A 21,236-nucleotide genomic window follows, 5' to 3' on the forward strand; every position below is an offset into this window, starting at 1 on the left:
CGAGGAAATAAGAACATAAGAAGAACCATGCTAGATCAAATCAAAGGACTATTTACAGCAGCATTCTGTTTCACACAATGGCAAACCATTACGGCTATGGAAGTCTGGAACCGGAGATGAACTCAATAGTCTTTTCCTGTTCATGTTTGCCAGCAATTGCCATCTTGCCTCTATCTGGAGGTTTCATATCACCATCACCACGAGCAGTTATTGATAGCATTATCCTCAATGAATTTGTCTATCCCCACTTAAAAACCACCTAAGGTACACTTTATAAAACTATCTAAGATGCCCACCCCACTGTTTAGATTTTTGTTTTTAAACAGCAAGAAAATATTGGTGTGAGGCAGCTCTCAGGGTGGCCGTGACAGGGAAGAGCTTACCTTCTTTCTCCCTCCCGTTGGTGCTGCCTCTGGCCAAGCAGCAGCCAGCCACCAATTCAATCATCTCATCATAAAAGTGATAGAAGACTTTACAGCGGTGACACTTTTATCCTATACACCCTTTAAAGACTTACCATACCGTTGACTGCATAGATGCATGGAGACCACTCTCCTTGATCTGCACCTTGTGAATGTTCACTAGTTATGGTTGCTTCCTACTGTTACTATTACAGCTGCATTAGGCTCACTCCCCGTGAGATCTGAATTCTGATGTAGAAAGCCTTCTTTCTAACCTTCTGCCTCCCCCAACCCAATTAGGTCTTTTTTGGCGGTGGCAAATTTAGTACAAGTTGCACATTACAGGTTGAGAACGAAAAAGCTGGCCTGATGGTTGCCAGTATTTTTCTGTAATTGGGTTCTGTAGTGCTTTGAAAGGGGATGAAGGAGGGGAGGCAAAGCAAATGCACGCTAACTTTTAAAAGGAGTTTGCTAATCCACTAAAGTGCCTCTGACAACACACTGCATTTTAGCAGTGGGAGTTGCAGCTTGCTGTGCCACTTGAAAGACTCTTGCTGAGCCTTCCCTCTTTAAGCCACAGAGATTTGCCACCCTGCGTGTCACTAAAACTGCTCATAAAAAGTTTTGTTTAAGAAAGGGAAAACAAAACAACCCACAGTAAATCACACGGATAACATGCTAACTCTGGATGAAATGGATCTGCTGATGGGTACAAATTATCATTCTCTTTCACTCCCAAAAGAGATGCTCCCCCCCCCCACGGGCTCATGTGCTGTGTGCACTTAACGAAAAATGTGTTTGGAACTGCAGCCTATGTTTTATACAATTGTCTAAAATATAAAGAGAATCTTGCTGTGAAAAAAAGGAGGAGATAGACAGAAAGGGAGGAAGGGAAAGAATGCTTTTTAAATGGGCTGGTTTCACAGAAGTCCAAAGAAAAAGACATGGAATAATATACCAAAAGAAACAAGGAGGAAATGAAGAGGGAGTAACAGAGGGTGGTGGTTTTGGTTTGTTGGTTTGGTTTTTTTGAGGAGGGTTCTGTAATCATAATGTGCTTTCCTTCCAACAGACTGTCTCAACTAGAAACTGACTACAACTTTCACAAAACAAAAGTTAACCCTGTGCTGGACTGGCTGGACTAGACAGGGAGCATTCACTAAAAGCACAGTGGATGGGATTGAACCAATGAATCTCATCCGCAGAAGCTCCAAAGGCTTCTGCATGTGGATTGGGGTTTTTTCCCCTCTCCCCCTCCCTCGTGCCTCCTGAAATTGGCTTGGGATGGAGTGGGATTGGGAGAACCCCTGGAACAGTGTACAGAGAGAGGAAGGTGGATCATTCCGACTTCAAGCAAGAGAGCACAGCACTCCAAATGCAAGGCATTACCAGCTCTGGAGGAAAAACAACAGCTAAGGCTCTGGAAGTGAGGAAATCAGTACACAGCAACAAAATGAAATATGCACTGGGTTGGGGAACCATGTGAGGGCAGAGAAGGGGGGAGGAGTACATCGTGGGGCCTTGCAAAATTTAAGGCATTAAGGAATTCTATGATGCAGCATGTGAACACACACAGAGAGAGCACAACTGCATGATAAAAATATAGATGCTTTTGAACATTTGTTGTCACTGTTAACATGTGAAATTTGGTTGGTGTGTGAAAGTGTAGCATTGTAGCAACTCAAAGGACTGCAACCTCCTCTGTCTGCTTGGAGATGTAATCCCCGATTTCAGCAGTGGTAGAGTACTTCTTTGCAAAGGAATTAATTGGCTATTATGGGACTGCAGGTGCTGCCTCAGTTGAATTGCATGCTTCCTTGCATTGTACCTCTGCTTCAGAAATAATTGTGGAAAGGGCCCAGCCGGACAGGCTGCGATTCGTAGACTATGTAAACAGGCCTTGCTCGCTTTCCTCATTGCAACACAGAATAACATTAACACATCCATGTCCTATTTTCCACCTCTCTCCATTGACTTTAATTAATTAGGTCTCCCTGGAATTGTATGTGTGTGGAGTGAATGAGGAAACAGTTCTCCCACAAGCTCTCCCTTCATCTCCCTCCCAACACACACAGCTTTATTATTTCGTTACACTCTTGGATAAGTTTCAGACCAAGCTGAGGTAAAGCAGCTGAAGGACAACTAATGTTCATTGCATTACATTAACCTGGAAAAAAGTTAATTTAAGGCAGCAAAAGCCAAATGTCCTAAGAGCTTGTTAAATTGTTTTGCAATGTATAAGTGACAATGCTTCACTTCCAAGCTAATTCTGCAGCCTTATAACTTAGCAGCCATTTAATGGCTCCATTTATAAAAGAGTTGTGGTGGGCAGACACCTCTGAGGGATAGTTTTAGAAGTTAGGGATGGGGAAGAAATTCAGTTTCATTCATGTTTTGAACTTAAAGGTAAAGTAAAGGACCCCTGACAGTTAAGTCCAGTCACGAATGACTCTGGGGATGTGGCGCTCATGTCACTTTACTGGCTGAGGGAGCCGGTGTTTGTCCGCAGACAGTTTTTCCGGGTCATGTGGCCAGCATGACTAAGCCTCTTCTGGTGAAACCAGAGCAGTGCACAGAAACGCCTTTTACCTTCCCACCGGAGCGGTACCTATTTATCTACTTGCACTTTGACGTGCTTTCGAACTGCTAGGTGGGCAGGAGCAGGGACCGAGGAATGGGAGTTTACCCCGTCGCGGGGATTCGAACTGCCGACCTTCCGATCGGCAAACCCTAGGCTAAGTGGTTTAGACCACAGTGGCAACCGCATTGTGCTCTTTCTGGATTTGAACGTACATAATGTGCAAATCCAGAAAGAGCACTTGAACCTAAAATAGCTAAACTTTGAAATTCAGTCTTCTTCAAATTTTTCAATTCAGTTCTGCAACCAAAAGATATAGGAGAAAGGGTGCCTTAAAATGCATATAATAGTGAAGATAAACATATAGAAGTGAACATTAGGGGAAACTTGCAAAAAATGTATACATTCGGCAGAACTGCATGTAAAATGCATAGATTAGGGAAAATGTCCACTAAAATGCCGAATATTTTTCATTAGGACTTAAAAAAAAAATACAAACTGATATAGAAACATAAACTGAACATAAGGTTGGAAAAAAGGAGAACTTGAAATATACTTTTTTTATATATAACTCATATGCAAAAGCCTATTTCTTACATTATGTAAAGGTTAGCCAAAGTGGTGTGTACCCTCCAAGTTTCCCAAGTTTCCAGGGATAGTCCTGTAATTATAGAAGCCATTCCAGTTTCTGATTTGATTCCAGAATATTCCAGTTTTCCTGTTTCCTCCCCTCCATGTCTTGGAGGACAATTAAAAGTGGTGGAGAGATCAGACCCTCCACATCCTGTCCTTTTCAGAAAGAGGAGCCTTTGCTGTGTCTCTGTGTGTGTAGGTGCAAAAAACGGAGTCCTGTTTACACAGAAAACAAAACAACTGCACCAAACGAAAGAAATGGTGAAGCTGACATACAAGGCCTTTTCTATAATTCTGAAGAAAAATGTAACCAATTCGCTTTAAATTCTTTAATTGCAATGCTTCAGCAGCCAACCATTTTTATCTTATTTTTTAGGAAACACATGGATTGTTTATTCCTTTATTGTTAATTGAGCCTTACGCTGTCTGCTCAGAAGTAAGCCCCACTGTTTTCAATAGTTTGCTCCCAGGTAATTGGGTATAGACTGTGCAGCCTTATACTGCAATCCTAAACATTTTTACTCAGAAGTAAGTCCCACTGAGTTCAATAGGATTTACTTTTTGATATATTCCTGACCATTCTCACATTATTGTTATTGTTATTATTGTGATAATTTCCTGCCTTCTTTCCTGGCAGGGACTCAAATTTTAATTGGTTCATGGTGACAGATGTATATGTGCAAATGTGTGAGAGGAGAGCAAACACTGGAGAAGCTTCTTGATTTTGAATAGAATATCCCTTTTTTTCATCTGAGAAATGTTGAATGCTTTGGTGATGCTCTTCAGATGCAGCTGAACACCAGCTCTCATAAGCAGCAGGCAGAATGGACAATAGTTAGAAATGATAGGAGTTGTAGTCCTAAGAAATCTGGCATCATGTTGCTGCATCATGTGTTGCCAGGGGACGGGACAGAACAGTTCCTCTCTTTTTTGTGCCTTTCCTAATTTTTCCTTCGCTCTTCAAGCTGATGAGGCTTCTCTTCCCCCTCCATTCTGTACTCAGCGTGGGATAAGATAACCAGCATTTGCAAGGAGCTAGCTGCTTTCTGCATTCTAGGCACATATGGTGTGTGCTCAAATGCTGTCTTTTTAAAAACATGAGAACTGCTCTCATGAATAAATTTGCATAGCCCAAGACTGCAGAGAGACACAATCGGGGAGCAAATAATAAATACTATCAAGCTGCCAGTACCAGGGTGTCGCCTAAAAACAAGCAAAAGTTTCCAGAAAACTCAGAGAGGTCTAAGAAACCAGCCTGGATTCTTGAATCTGTATTTAGTTCAGTGAGCAGAAGGTGCTTCTTCAAACATAAAGCAGGTTAAAAAAAGATAGTCTGAACAGTTTTATTTAGATGGCAAGATATAGCAATAACAACAACAAAAACACACCAAAAATTATTCTTTCTCATGAGCTTAAGACACTGATTATCGCCAAATTGATCTTGGTGAGTAGCTTGCAAAGTTTCAGCTAGACTGGTAAAGAAAAAGTGGTTTACATAGATGTGATACAACATCGTGCCACCAGATGGCAATGGCGAGTCCTGTTTTTCTCTACCTGTTTTCCCTGTTTAAATTTACAACGCTTTGAACTGAAACACCCAAGTTTCTACTGGTCTTGGGTTCAGGACAATCTCAAAGATTAGAGATGACATAGGTTGCATAGTTCCAAAATTAAGCCTGCAAATAATCTACATAAGGGATGGGGAACCTATAGACTTCCTGATCAATGGCTATGCTGGCTGGGACTGATGAGAGCTGTAGTTGGTGTTGCATTGTGTGGGTCACATAATTCCCATCCCCTACAATGCTTTCCAAAACTTCTACCGGAATCAACCTTACCAGGGGCTAGAAGAAATTGTGAATGCCTTACAAAACTGCTCCTGCCAGGGGCGAAACTAGGCTTTATTTCACCCAGGTCAAAGACCCAGTTTGGCACCCCTGCCCCCCACATTTGTGTACACACATACACACACAGGGTGCAAACCTCAATGGTGCCCCTCTGGAGGCTTCACCCAGGCAAAAAAACCTGTAGCTCTGACTCTGACTGTTGGGCACAATAGCTGTGGAGCCTCTTTGCACAGGGCCAGTGTTTCCTGGCCTGCCGGAACAAGGGTGATGGGACAAATTCCTGAATTGCAGGGGATTGGACTAGTCAACCCTTGGGGTTACTTCCGAGTCTGAAATTCTATGATAAATCAGATTACATAAGAAACTCAAGGCCGACTAGAGAATGAATGCCCCGCCTCTTAGAATATAATCACTGTGAAAGTGTAAGTCAAAGTAATTTATCTCTGGGCAGCCAAGTGATTGCTTCTTTTACATGTGACAATATTTCTAGAACAGAGACTCTAAAATGTAGGGCAGGCCCCCATTTGGGTGGCATGAAAAAGCTGAAAGGGAGGGGCACATCTCATGGAAGAACAGCCCAGGCAAGATACATGGGCACATTTAATACCCTCAAGAAAAGGATTATAATTTATTCCCACTGGATTTGTGGAAGTGATTGCTCTCTCATTTTTCCCCATCTTTGGGATGAACTGCTACTTGGTTCTATTATGTTTTCCATGTGTGTTAGTTCAGGATGTCTTGTTCTATTCTAATTTCCCATGCCCAAGTTAAATGAATACTCCAGTTTACAGAATTTTTCAGAGAGCTGTATTTTGCATACACAGGTTGCATACACATGGCTGTATTCAATACTTTTTGCACACATTGCAGAGTGGACCCAGTGGCTGGGGGTGCTAGAAGGAAGATTGAGTCTAGAAGGGTGAAAAAGCTCAAATGCTACGCTGACAAAATTGGTAAAGCAGGGAATCCACTTTGCTCTTGGCAGGACAATCTATGCCCAGGAAAACCAAATTCATGAGGATATAACCTCCCAAAACTGTAGGTATGAGAGGAGGAAAAGGAAATAGAAGAACACACCAAATAATATCTATATATATGAATGCTTACATATTCTCTAAAACAGGAAGATACCTTAAATCTTTCCACGGTTCCATCATGTTCTGAATAGCCTGCATTGACTCTGACAGCATATAAATTAAACCAGGCAAAAAATAAGAGAATTTTGTCCCACCCAACCGCAGAAGTTCCCATCTAGTTCTCATTTTTTATTTGTCTAGTTTGAAATATCCCTATGGAGAATGATTTGCTCCTGGAAACAAAATCATTTTCCTGTGATTTAGGATGTTTGTCACTGAACAAGATTATTCAGACTGATTAAATTTCAAACAAGCCAAACATATGGTAAGTACTACAGGAGCAAGAGGAAAAAGTGCTCTGTGAGCTGATGCAGTGCATTTGTTCCATGCTGCCTAGCAATGCTGCCCAGGTCTTCTCCTTAAAGAGGTTTGTGACTGGGCATACAGCAAACACTCTGATGTGATAATGAGCTGCCAGCCACAAAATCAAGGTACGGTGGAGAAAGTATGGGAGTGCAGAGAGATGGGGGAAAGACCAGAACCTCATCATGTCAGCTTCAGTTTTCTGAAATTACTCACTTTTCCTGTGTAGCTTAGGTGTGGTTACGTAAGACAGATGTTATACTAGAAGCAGGAAAACCTGGGTTCAAATCCTCATTCAGTCCTGTAGCTCACTGGGCAACCTTGGTCTAGTCATTGTCTCTCAGCATGACTTCTTATTTCACAAGTTTGTTGAGAACTATGTATGCCATTGTTGCAAGCCTTTTCCCACCTGGTCTAGGAGGACGGAGATCTGACTGACTCCAGCTACAAAAGCTGGAACAGACTCTTGGGCTGGGGGTGTGTTATTGGGGAAGGTGTTTTTGCTGCCATTTTTTTGTATATTTATTTTAGATTTTGTTATGATTTATGTGGAAATTGTTCAGTTTGTTTGCATATTTTTATTTATTGTTTATTTGTGCATATGCATTGATATATATATACATATATATATATCCATGTTGTGAGCCTCCTTTAGTATGGTTTGAACTGTGGATAGGCAGCATTCAAATATGCATGGCCAATGGCCAATGATGTTCAAGTCTAGCAACCTATTACTACTCCTGATGTGAATGTCTCTGGAGGAAGGTTAATAAAAAATAGTCATTTCTGTAATATATTTCTCCCAAACCGTAGTGGGCAGTGCCACTCACATGACCTCTAGTTGGTTGTATCACTGCTGCCTTCTGGGAGGTACAGGGACAGGGGTGAGGGGCAAGCAAGGTCAGCATGATGGAAACCAGTGATTCTGCCAGTGTGTTTGTATTATATCAGCCTCCACACTCCTTCCATCCCTGCATCACTCAGTAAACAGCAGCAGTGAGGCAAGGGTCAGGTGAGCAGCAGTGCCCCTCCATGCTGTCCACTATGTCTCTCAAACCAGTGCCTCAAGTAGGAAACTCTCCAGATAGAGAGTTACATTCTGTTGGTTCGTTTATTTCCAGCACAAAGCCTACATGTTCCATTGGTCAGTAAGAACATGAAAGGATGTACTGTCTTATATACAGAGGCTGGCAGAGCAGGATTCCTTAATGAACTGAACTTCTGTACCAGGATCAGGAGCTTTTGGGGGTTGGCGCTAGAGAGAGTGTTTCCACACCTCTATTTGGTCCCAAAACACTGTGGTGAAAAATTGCCCAAATAACGTCTACTATTCATTATGTGCTGCTGTTAACTTCTTTTGCTGAATAAGTCTGCTGCTCAAATTGCCAGGTAAGACAAAGAAATGTCCTAGAAAGAACAAGCTGAATGACAGCAGAGTCCCTATTATTTGCCAGAATCCATTCCTTGATGAAACATATTGCTGACTCACATTGCATCTTTCTCAACAGCAGCCAAGTACTGCGTAAACTAAGATAGCATCTCAGCCTCTTCTTTTTGCCCTTTTCGTTCACTGGTGTTCATTCCACTTCATTCATTCTCCTTTAAACAGATAGCCCCTTTAAATGGGCCACTTGGGTAAATGAAATCCAAGTAAATTCTGGGATGTGTGGTTTATATAAAAAAGGTCCAGAGACCTCCCCCTTTGTCTATCAGCCTTCACCAATAGAGTGCCCTCCAGCTGTTTAGGATGGCAAAATCCATCAGCTCCAGATGGCAAAGCTGTGACGGCCGAGGCCAATGGGAGTTATCATCCAAGATTTCTGAAAGGCAACAGAAGGGTGAAGGCTGCTGGAGATGGAATATGTGCTCTTCTTGTGTCCCTAAATGGTAAATTTAGCCTTACCAGATACAGTAATCTTTACTGGATTCATACCCAGTGGGAATTTAAACACTGTTCTGATCACACATGATTCCACCCGGGACACACCTGTGTACAGCATTCACAAGGCCCATTCATTTTATAGACCAGCTTTGATGTTTCACACACAACTATTTTATGTGGATTATTTCTGCCTTCCTTGGAAAATAAAGAAAAGAGGACTACCATTGGCACTACAGTCCACTAAATAGAAAGCTCACACCAAGCTGTGAAAGTAAGAGACCTCATAAGTCAGTTCTTATTCTCTTTATGGTGGTACTCTCCAAACAGATTTTTTGATCACTGGCAGTCGCAAAAGAAAAAAGGATCCGCATTGCTCCCGCTCTCAACTTTCTCAAAGACAACAACAACAAGGCTTTCAATAATGGATAAATACCTGGCCAAGTTAAAATTAAGCATTGATCTTGTCATACCAACTTCTAAGTGCTATTGATTTTTTGGCCTGGGGTCTGAGAGTATGACAAAACTGCAACACTGGGAGAAACATAGCAGCAGAATGACTTTGGGTATTGTAACCAAATAGTTCAGACACTGAGGTTAAAACATAGTCCCCTTGGGGTGCATGGAAGGTTCATTTTAAACATTCTTCAGTATATAGTAGCAGTTAACAAGCTAGTGCAAGACATGGAGTGAAGGGCTATAGATATAGTACTAAGCCAAAAATCAGTAGCATCCCTGAAGTTCTAAACAAAGAGGGAACAATCCATATCATATTAGGCTGACCCAAAGGTCGCTTCATGTATGGTAATGCTTACCAACATTATTGTTTGCCTTGCTGCAACTGGATGTGTTTGCTGTCTATTCAATTGTCTATTGCACATTTTTGGGATACAAGTGAATGGCTCATTCCAGCCCACTCCATCTGTGAAGGGGCCTTCAGAGAAGATAACAGAGATCTGTATTCTCCACCTCACCACAATCCCTTGGTCCTCAAGCACCAGGCCATTACAAGATATGAATGGTCATGTGTGCCTCCCATATCCTGTCCTGCCCTTTCCCTCTGCTCCTTCAAGGAATGCAGGCCTGCATTCTTTGACTGAGCACAGGGAAGAATGGACAGCAATATGAGATGTGAGCACTCTGCACCTCCACATAATGGGCTGAAATGCACCGTGTGCACAATTTGCTGGGAAAGGGAGGGAGAACAGGGCTCTACTTTACCCTAGGAGAATCCCTTCCAGCTGTTGTGCATGTATGCATGGGTTAAGAAATAAGTCTAGTGACCCTAACCTCTGCTTAAAAAAATCGGGTTAAAGTTTTTATTGTGTGTCTCAATTTTCTCTCTCCCTAAACTGCACCTTGAATCTAGGGGTAAAGAAAAAGAAACATAGGAAGTAGGGAGGGGGAAAAAGAGACTAGAAAGAAAACAAGGGAAAGAAGGTATGATAATCTCTTACCACATATTTTCCTTACAAGTGAAACTATAAACAAAGCTTTTACCACACCTTTAAGACAAGTAAGACTGAGTAAGTTGTGCTTACAATTCTGTGTGCGAAGTTTGGTGCAACAAATCCAGACAACATCTGAAGCTCGTTTCAGAAGAGAAAAGACCTAAAACTGCACTTTGCTTATGACAACTCTTTCACACACACACATACACATACACACACACACACACACACACACACACTTGAAGCTCCTTCAGACTCTGTTGATTCAAAGATTTCCCTCTGTTTCCCTCTTCCAGCTCATTTACACCAACAACAATCAAATATGCAAGAAATTTTAGGCTACATATTTTATAACGAAAAGATTATGACCAGTGCTAATTGCAGATGAGATTATGTGATGTTCTTACCAGTTATATTGCAGTAGACTAAAAGTGGTGGAAGTGGACCACTTGCATCAGAATCGATGTGGAAGAAACCAGATGTTTTCCCTTGGTGCCGATAGGCTTCACATGACTTCTCATAAATAGCTGAAAGGAAGAGAAATAGATATTTGCAGTATACACATCAAAATAATAGCTCAGGTAGTTTGGGACAATTTAGTGCTGTGCAGCAACTGCCTATCTCACTGCATGGCGGCTGCAACTATGCAGGAAGCTGGTTATCTGTAGTGGAAGCCTAAGGAGTAAAGCTGACCTGACGGTACTCAGATTCACTGTGAATTAGCTAGCAAGGGTATGGCAGCTACATGCCCACTCAGTATACAAATCTGTCTTCATACACAGAAGTGGCTGTCGCACAGTGAGATTATAAGCAACCACCAAGCATTTCTGTGCCATTTTAAACTACCCACAGATTGTCCTGTTTAAGTGGAAGCAAACTCAACAGTCTTTAATTAGGCTCTGTTTGCTGGAGATCTTCAGTAGGAATGCAGCCCTCACAGAGAAATTGGCTGTGTTGTTTTCTTTCATTAAATCAAGATGCTATCATTCAAGAGCAGTCAATTTTTCTCACATATAATAATCCTGAAGATGGTGCTAGAATTTGAAAATGGAGAGGGATGAGGAGAAACTGTTAGGAAACAAGTAGGAGTCAACTAAGGCTTCAATCCTATACCAATTTAATTCAATTTGGGTTGCCATATTTCAAAATGTGAAGTCGTTGAGCTTTTTCTGCAAGATCTCCCTCCAAAATTAAATCACCAAAAACTCAACACTTCCAGGAATTTCCCCCTCAATTTTTTTTGCCAATCTTCAGAAATTCCACCCGGATGCTATTTCTGATGAGCAAATCCCAGATATGTCTGGGAAATTCTGGACTTACTCCTGAGTAGACATTAATTAGATTACATTGTAAATAATGATTTAAGGGATAAAGTCCTTGAGTAAAAGCTAAAAGTGATGGACTGTAAACTGCTATATACTGGAATATTGATGTATTTCCTTTTTCTGATCCATGGATTCTGTGCATTGTCTCCTTTCACCAATCCAAAATTCCAACTGTGCCTACATATATTATATACATATGTCCCTTGATTCCACATAACTAAGATGAAATCAGTTGTTACCATACTATATTAATTTGAGTTCATTAGCCATAATAGCATGCTTACTATATTTCCTCCTAGCTGAGTGCTAAAATGCACACACTGCCACACATAGTGAATTGATCAAGATGCTTTCCTTCCATAGGAGATGAAAATATTTTGGAAACATCTTGTAAGAATAAAAGCAAACACAGATGCTTGTCCTTTTGTAATAAAAAGAATAAAAGCTTATTGGTGCTAATTACAACATATAACATTTGCATTGGGGGTCATTATTGGATGTTTCAATGTCAAATTTCTTCTCTGCAATTTTCCACATTTCACATCCAACAGTCATACTAGAACTTTGTGTAGAAGTTGCATGCTAGCACAGATTATGAGCTAGGGGGACCTCATAAGATTCCCATTTATTTTGCTCCTGGCTCCAAAAATGCAGTGATTCCCCCTAGCTATCAAAATCATGCAGTTAATAGATTAGCTGCTTCATAATATTGTGGTGGCGGCGGCTTTCATTTGTGTAGTAATTTTGACTGGGGAAAAATGATAAGATATGTTTACACACTAATCCCCAGGATTTTACTGGGGTAGCATGTCTGGCGAAACATAAACCCCTTGAGGTATACTATGCAACTTTTCCTAGCAGCTTGCTTTCTGTGTAACTGAAGTAAACAGGTCTTTTCAAATAGATTATCAAATCTAAATAACACTGCTAAATGGTTAAAGAATGTTACCTGATCTTATGGAACTGGTTCAACAAAGAGAACAATTTTGCTTGACACAGTAGTGGGACAAAATCATTTACAGTCAGCATATTAACTGTAAGCATCAGGGTTCGATTTTCTTCATGTATGTGTTAGAATCAAAGGATGACCTTTAGTTAGGGTCATCCTGCTGTGTCCCAAGTCAGTTTTTTTCCTGTGGCTACCACTGATTTCTTCAGAATTAAGCATCACTGACTTTAAGGTATGAGCCTGCCTATCTAGGGAGTCCCTCCTAGATGTCCCAAATTCCCCAGAAAAGTGAATAGTTGGCAACATGGAGCAGACCTTCCTTGTGGTTTATGCCTATGTTTTGGACCTCCCTTTGAAGGAAAGACCAGCTTACTGCTTCATTCATGTCCTTTCAGAAGTTGGTTCAAGACTACGTCTTTAGGAAACCATTTTCATTTGTAATTCTGGGTTTTAACATCTTTTTTTTGCAGTCTTATTTTTATTTCCTTCTGCATTGGTGCTACATTTTAAATAATGTGTTTAATTGTTAATACATGGCTTTATTGTTGTGGTTAGCAGCCTTGAGTTCTCAAGAGGAAAGGCAAGAAATGCTTAAAAAAAAAAAGGAAATTAGCACACAGTGGAGAATTGTTTACACTGCTAGATGTGGCGGTTTGGGGATTGGAGGGAGACATAAAACGAGTCATCAATGAGATAGGAAGAGTTTGGAGGAACTTGAGGCTCAAGGAAAATAGCAACATTTAGTTCTGTCTCACCACTTGCTCTAATGAAGCTTCACATGGCAAAAGAAAGAATAGCATTTTCATACCTTCCAACATTTCTCTGATGGAAATTATCAACAACAACAGCAACAACAATTTTATTATTTATACCCCACCTATCTGTCTGGTTTGCCACAGCCAGTCTAGACGGCTTCCAACATATATAAAAACGTAATAAAACTATACAGGGCTGCCTTCAGATGTCTTCCAAAGGTTGTATAGTTACTTATCTCATTGGCTTGGGGGTTGCATAACTCCATACCCTACAAAATTTCTCGGAGGAAAACAAGGACATCCTAAGGAAATGTGGGACATTCTGGGATTAAATCAGAAACCGGGAAGGCTTCTGTAAATCTGGGACTGTCCCTGGAAAATAGGGACACTTGGAAGGTCTGCATTTTGCATGCATGAATGCTCCTTCCTTCTATTTAAGAATAACAGGGATGGGGGAGATTCACATTTCACGGCACTTGTGGTTAGGACATATGAAGCTGCCAGATCAATTAGTCCTTCTGTCTTGGTGTAGCAAGTTTATACCAACTGGCTGCAGCACTCCAGGTCTTTAGACATGTCTCTTTTCTACCTCTACTGAGAGATGCTGAAGTTTGATCATAGGACCTTTTCCATGCACAGCATGTACTCTGGCAATGATCTATGGCTCTTTCCCACACACAGAGGGGATGTACATCAGAGAGAGAGTGGTGGGAAGTGTGTAAAATTGGCAATTCTCATACAGTTCACTTATTGAATCTGTGAATGTTTTCACTAAAGGGCACCTTATGTTGCAACTTAGGGGCCTTGCTAAATATACCTCTTGTATCATGCATTGACAGATACAGGGCAGAAAAAATAATTAAACAGAAATGTATATACTGAGTTGGCTGTGGGTTATGGATGTTTCTAGAACCTGCTCTACATCACTGGCCTATTAATAATTTTTGCTTGCTGGAGCAAAATCATATGATTTCTTTGAAATATGAATGAAAGATGTGAAGTCACTCATTAGGAATGCAGGCAGATGGTATAATGAAGCATTATTGCCAACAGAAGAGTCCTTTGGAGGTTATCACACAAACCAACGGCGGGGAAATCCACATCCTGAAAACCAAAGCAGAGTGTAACGTACACACTGGGCTTAAAATGGCATAACACTCTCCCAGAGAAACATAATTGTTTTCAAAGAGATAAAAACAGAGATGAAATGAAGGAACCGATTCCCTTTTCATGTTGGTGGTTTTTTTTAATATTCACACTCTCAGAATATAACATTGTGGGCCCATATTTCACTTCCTTCTCTTTGATTTCCTTGATTAGTTTTCTGGCACCAGAAATACAGTATCATGTGGCTATGATAGCCAGAGGCAATGAGAATGTGTGGTTTAGGATGTTTTTTCAGAGCCATTCAGGAATAACATGTGGTCCCTCCCACACATGTCAGTATGTGGGTGACTGCCATGCTGAAAGCAACACCCAATCAAAGCCTGTTACACAAAACAAGAGATTCAGGACTTTACCCCTGCGGTAGTAGCACAATGTGTGAACAGTACCCAGTTTTCTTTGTGAATGTCTAAACTTCCTCTTAATCTTCTTCTCTCTCTTTTTTCTTCTTTTTTCTTTTTTTGTCTGAGCTACAACTTATTTTTTCCAGTGGTGTAGATAGCATCTGGTTGTTAAAATTTGAAATTTGGCTCTTCTTCACTATATTGATTATGATTATTGATCTATTAATCACCTTCTAAACCACCATTTCGTGCTGATTTGCACATATATATTTTTTAAGCACACACAAAAAATGCATTGAAAACAAAATTCAAACCCTAACAAGCAGAATCTTGTGGCAAAGACCCCTTTATCCAGCTGGGAAAGCCTGATTGAAGAAAAATGTCTTCAATTGTTTCTGGAAAGTGAAGATAGTGGGCACCTTCATATCTCAACAGAAACACTATTCCACAGAACAGGGGCTTCTGATCTTTTTCAATCTTGCAGGAGAAACCCTTCCACAAAACACAGTGATCTATTGGGTGTTTAAGGGATAAGGCTTAAGTAACTTGGTCCAAAGTTGTATGGGGACATATAAGTTAGTACCAATACCTTGGACTTGGAGTCCAGGAGCAGAATGACAGCCAGTGCAAATACTGGAATCAGGATATTACTGTATATGCTGGCAGTAATTCTGCCTCCACAAGCAGGCTAGTCACTGAATTTTGCCCCAGATGCGGCCTCCAGAACTAACCTCCATTCCATCAGTAATGGTTAAGCAATGCAACAGGGTATACCCAACTAAGTCATAGTCAGAGTAAATGCAGTGAAAATAATAAACATGAGTAATCTAAAGCTATTTATTTAAACTGATATATTCTATGTATTACTTAATTGGGCATAACCCATTCATAAGATACTGGGTTGCAATCATGTAAGCCAATCAGTGCTAGGGAAGGGATGACGGAAAAAAATAAGGGAGACATCTGCCACAGCATTGCAATAAGGTGTGGAACAAGAAAGAAATACTCAGCAGAGGGTGACAGTTTGTCAACACCATTAGCTCAGTAGTGATGCCTACCCAACAGCGATAGCTCATTTCAAACGAGGGGAAATCAGAATTTTATAAGAAGCTGCATGAGACATTATTGGACTATCTGGACTATTCTAACATCATTATGATGGGAGACATGAATGGGGTTGTCTCTACTTTTATGGATAAGTCACAGAACCAGAATTTGACTAAAGATGGAAGACTACCAAAAACTTTCTTTGAATTAACTGACAATATGGATTTAATTGACTCATGGAGGACGAGAAACCCCCTAGGTAAAGAAGGAACTTTCTTTTCTGAGGCCCACCTGTCATGGACAAGGATCGACCAAATTTGGACAACTAGAGGGCTGGCACCTAAGACCACAAAAATAGAAATCTGCCCAAAGACTTGCTCCGACCATAACGCTCTGAAAATGGAAATGAGATTTACTACTGCCGACTCCTTCAGATGGAAAATGAATGACAACCTGCTAAGAGATCAAGAGATTGTAAAGAAGGCCCAAAAAGCTTTAAAGGACTATTTTGAAATCAACTTGAACACCTCGGTGGAAAAAAGAACAATCTGGGACGCGAGCAAAGCTGTTATGAGAGGGTTTCTGATACAACAGAATACGATTAAGAAAAAACTCTGGAATGGTAAAAAGGACAAGATATTGGAGAAGATAAGAGACGGCGAGAAAAAATTAAGATTAAACCCAAAATCCAAAGAGACTTTAAGAGAAATTAAATTCCACCAGTCACAATATGCGCAACTGATTAACCAAGAAGTGGAATGGAGAATTAAACAAATGAAACAAAGATCATTTGAATCGGCGAATAAATGTGGGAAACTGCTAGCTTGGCAGTTGAAAAAGAGACAAAAATTAAACTATGTTACCAATCTAGAAGTTGAAGGAAAGAACATTCAGAAACCGGGAGAAATTAGAAAGTGTTTCCAGAAATATTTTAAAAAGCTGTATACACAAGGACCCGAGGATGTAACCGAGATAGAACAATTTTTGAAAGAAAATGGTCTTCCAGAAATATCTCAAGAGAAGAGATCAACCTTGAATTGTAAAATAACACAACAAGAAATCGAGGATGCCATTCAGAATATGCAGCTGGGCAAATCTCCAGGACCTGATGGACTCACCTCCAAGTATTATAGGACGTTAAAAGACTATTTGATACAACCACTAGAGGAGGTTTGTAACCAGATTATGGGGGGAGGGAAGGCACCAGATACGTGGAAAGAAGCATTCATCACATTGATACCTAAAGTGGAAACTGAAAAGACTCAACTTAAGAACTACCGTCCCATCTCACTCCTAAATGTGGATTATAAAATATTTGCGGATATTCTGGCCAACAGATTAAAAAAAGTATTAAATGAGATAATCCATAAAGACCAGGCCGGCTTTCTCCCAGGCAGACATTTGTTTGACAATACCAGGAACATTATTGATATCTTGGAACTTTTACAAACAAATATTAACACCAAAGCAGTATTGATCTTTATTGATGCGGAGAAGGCCTTTGATAACATTTCCTGGAAATTTATGAAGAAAAATTTGGAAGGGATGGGAGTGGGAAGGGGATTTGAGAATGGAATAGAAGCAATCTATTCAGAACAAAAAGCTAAGTTGATAGTGAACAATGTGGTGACAGAAGAACTTCATATTGAAAAAGGAACACGACAGGGATGCCCCCTATCCCCCTTATTGTTTATTTCAGTCCTGGAGGTTTTGCTGAACATGATAAGGGAGGATCGGCAGGTACAAGGAATACGGGTCGGAGCGAAACAATATAAACTGAAAGCATTTGCAGATGACCTGGTTTTAACACTACAGGAGCCAGAACCCAGTACAAAAAGAGTTTTAGAACTGATCCAGAAATTTGGTCGGGTGGCGGGTTTTAAGTTGAACAAGCAAAAAACTAAAGTCTTAGGGAAAAACTTGACGGCCATGGAAACAGAAGGGTTTCAGAAAGAGACAGAACTAAATATTGTTAAGAAAGTGAAATACCTGGGGGTCAATCTGTCTTCCAAGAATTTGAATCTATTTAAAGATAATTATGAGAAATGTTGGTTAGAAGTTAAAAAAGATTTAGAAATTTGGTCAAGACTGAAATTATCCTTGTTAGGCCGAATTGCAGCTATAAAGATGAACGTTTTGCCAAAGATGTTGTTTTTGTTTCAAGCCTTGCAGATTGTGGACAGAGTGGAATGTTTTGGAAAGTGGCAGAAGGACATTTCTAGGTTTGTCTGGCAGGGCAAAAAGCCCCGAATAAAGTTTAAGATATTAACTGATGCAAAAGAGAGAGGGGGGTTTGCCCTGCCGGACTTAAGGCTATACTATGAGGCGGCAGCCTTCTGCTGGATGAAAGATTGGATTCTATTAGAAAACACTGATGTCCTAGATCTGGAAGGCTTCAACAATTCGTTAGGTTGGCATGCGTACTTGTGGTATGACAAGGGTAAATCATATGGAATGTTTAAAAACCATATTGTCAGAAAAGCAATATATATGGTCTGGAAAAAATACAAAGACTTATTGGAAAGCAAAACTCCGAGGTGGATCTCACCAATAGAGGCCAAAGCTCGGAAAACAACCAATATGGAGGCTTATTGGCCGAAATATTGGGAAATAATAGAAAATATTGAAGGTAACTGGAGATTGCAGAGCTTTGAAAAACTAAAGGATAAGGTGCAAAATTGGCTGCATTATGCCCAAATTAATGAGGTTTTTAAGCTAGACAAAAAAACAGGTTTCCAGGTGGAAAAATCGAAACTTGAGACAGAGTTGCTTGAACCAAAGACCAAGTTATTATCGAGAATGTATAACTTGCTGCTTAAATGGAACACTCAAGATGAGACAGTTAAACCAGCAATGATAAAATGGGCTCAGGACATTGGTTATAATATTATGTCTGATGACTGGGAAAGGTTATGGACCACCGGTATGAAGTTTACTGCATGTAATGCTTTGAAAGAAAACATTATGAAAATGGTATACAGGTGGTACATGACCCCGGTTAAGCTAGCTAAGATTTACCATTTGTCCGATAACAAATGTTGGAAATGCAAGGAAGCTGAGGGAACATTCTTTCACCTCTGGTGGACCTGCCCAAGACTGAAGGCCTTCTGGGAAATGATCTATAATGAGTTAAAAAAGGTGTTTAAGTACACTTTTCCCAAGAAACCAGAGGCCTTCCTTCTGGGCATTGTCGGCCAGAAGGTGTCTAAAAAGGATAGAACTTTTTTTATGTACGCTACAACAGCAGCAAGAATTCTTATCGCTAAGCATTGGAAGATCCAAGATTTGCCCACACTGGAGGACTGGCACACGCAACTGATGAACTACATGGAATTAGCCGAGATGACTGCAAGGATTCGAGACTTGGGAGAAGAAGCAATGGAGGAGGACTGGAAAAAATTTAAAGACTATTTGCAAAAGTATTATAAGTTATATGAAACATAAGATGTCGTGTGATTGGGAATCTAGCTCCAGTAACAAAACTTAATTATTTATGAAATTTGACAAGATTTATGAAAGAATCAAGGTTTAAATGGGTAAAAACGATATTATGGTATATTGCTCAGAGTATATATTGATCAAGAGATTTAAATTTAAACTGTAATTGAAAATAGAAAGAAACATACGAAATAAGGATATAATTTGCTGATAAATTTATTGTTAAGAAATGCATTCTGCGAGGGATGGGGGAAGTCCAATGGAAATTTGAAATGAGTTATTGAAATGGTCGTGTTTTTCTTTTTCCTTTTTTTCTGGTCTTTTTTTTTTTTTTTCTTACTTTTTGATCTCTTTGTTATTTTTGTAAAAAATGTAATAAAAATTATTATAAAAAAAAAAAAAAAAACAAATGTCATTTTCACCATAAACCAGTGACAGTATTCTGAGGGCTGAATGGGACTGGCAAACTCACAGTTTGTGACATTCTCACATTTCCCCCCTGAGCATGCCTCTCCTCATATGCTCTCAATTTCCCTGAATGACATCGTGACCCACCTTCTAGGCTAGGCTCAAAGCACTGGCCAGGTGTTTGGCTCCTCCCTCTCAGCTTCTCCTTATATTTGGTCCCACATGCTACTTCTTCCTACACAACAAGATTACAAAGCTAGAAATCTTCATCTGCACCTTGCTGCTGCTGTTGCTGAGAAAACTCTAACACTTTGGTCATCTCCTGCTTGACTACTGCAACTGTCTCCTCTATGGCCTTCCACTGACAAACATGCCCAGCCTTCTCACTACCACCATTCACTTCACTGTTCAGCTTATGTAATACCTTTCATTAAGTCCTTACACGACATTCATGCTAGCTTGTGAATCCAGTGCAGAAATTCCCCATTATTTCAAAGCCCTTCATGCCCATGTCCCCTTATTTCTCTGCCCGGGGTTCCTTACATCCAGATAGATTCCTTCCCCTGTGGCCGAATGTCACTGACAATGTTTATCTGCCTACTCTGACAGGCATAATCAGGCATCTTTGTAATAATGGGTGCTGGATGAAATGCCATTTTCAGTAACAACAAATAAAGGAATAAGGAGTGGAAGGAAGGTTTCTCCCTCCCTTCTTGTTGCTCTCATAGCAGAACCGTTAAGAGGCAGGCGGTGAACTTAACAGAAGTGACTGTCATGCTCACCCTCCTAATACAATTGTCATGTTAAATGCCAAAAAGAAATGAAATCTGTGCTATTGAAGAACTGAATTTGACAGGCCCCACTGTTGACAGACTAATAAAGTCCCTGCTGTGGTGTTCTGGGATGACAGATGGCTCATTTTCCTCTTGTTAAAAATACATATTTACTGATATGGTACCAAAAGAAAAGAATACTACAGTTTTTCTTGTGTGCAAATATAGCTTTTTAAAAAAAAATATACAGAAATTTAGAGCCTAAAGTTGACTGTACATGAAGGGTTGTTTTGATTACATTATTATCTTTCCAGAAGGCCAGTTCTTTTAGTGTGATGAAGAAAACACAGGGAAGAGTCTTATGGCACCTAAAAACATTATTGGTGCAAAAGCTTTAATGGGCATTTAGAATGCCATCTTGGGCCCTGGTGGATAAGGGAAAGGGATCATATCCTAGAGTTCCATTTCCATTTTTTGTCTCTTCCTCATCACAAGAAAGCTGCAGAGAAAGTCAAGTTTGGGGCAAAGAGTTGAATCCCCTTCCCTCTGGTGTAATAAAACCTAATAAAGAAGGAACAATAAGCACTGAAAGAGAAAGAGCTCATATACAAATCTTATTTTTAGGGGACGCTTTTGTGATTGGTGTGTGTGTGTGTGTGTGTGATGATGATGATTTTTTGACATTTGAAAAACAAATCCACAAATTCAAAACCTGAATTTCAGATTTCAGACTTTGATACAACTTCTGGCTCCTTTTTGCAACCATTTTTTTTCTAGTCCAATCAAATTTTGTGATAAAAGTTTT

General features: G+C 40.2%; 1 protein-coding gene across 3 annotated transcripts in view; it reads right to left on the reverse strand.

The window, feature by feature from the left end:
• Nucleotides 1-21,236, reverse strand: part of CNTNAP5 (contactin associated protein family member 5) — a 301,511-nt gene that overhangs the window by 94,332 nt on the left and 185,943 nt on the right. For all 3 annotated transcript variants that reach the window (XR_014223512.1, XM_082238142.1, XM_082238141.1), the window contains one exon: nt 10,636-10,755. Coding sequence is in view for 2 of the 3 variants with exons in the window: in XM_082238142.1 (XP_082094268.1) it covers nt 10,636-10,755 (120 nt within the window). In the remaining variant the exon portion in view is untranslated. The remainder of the gene's footprint in view (nt 1-10,635; nt 10,756-21,236) is intronic.

This window comes from Podarcis vaucheri, assembly GCF_965113315.1.
Source record: "Podarcis vaucheri genome assembly, chromosome: 1".
NCBI lineage: Eukaryota > Metazoa > Chordata > Lepidosauria > Squamata > Lacertidae > Podarcis > Podarcis vaucheri.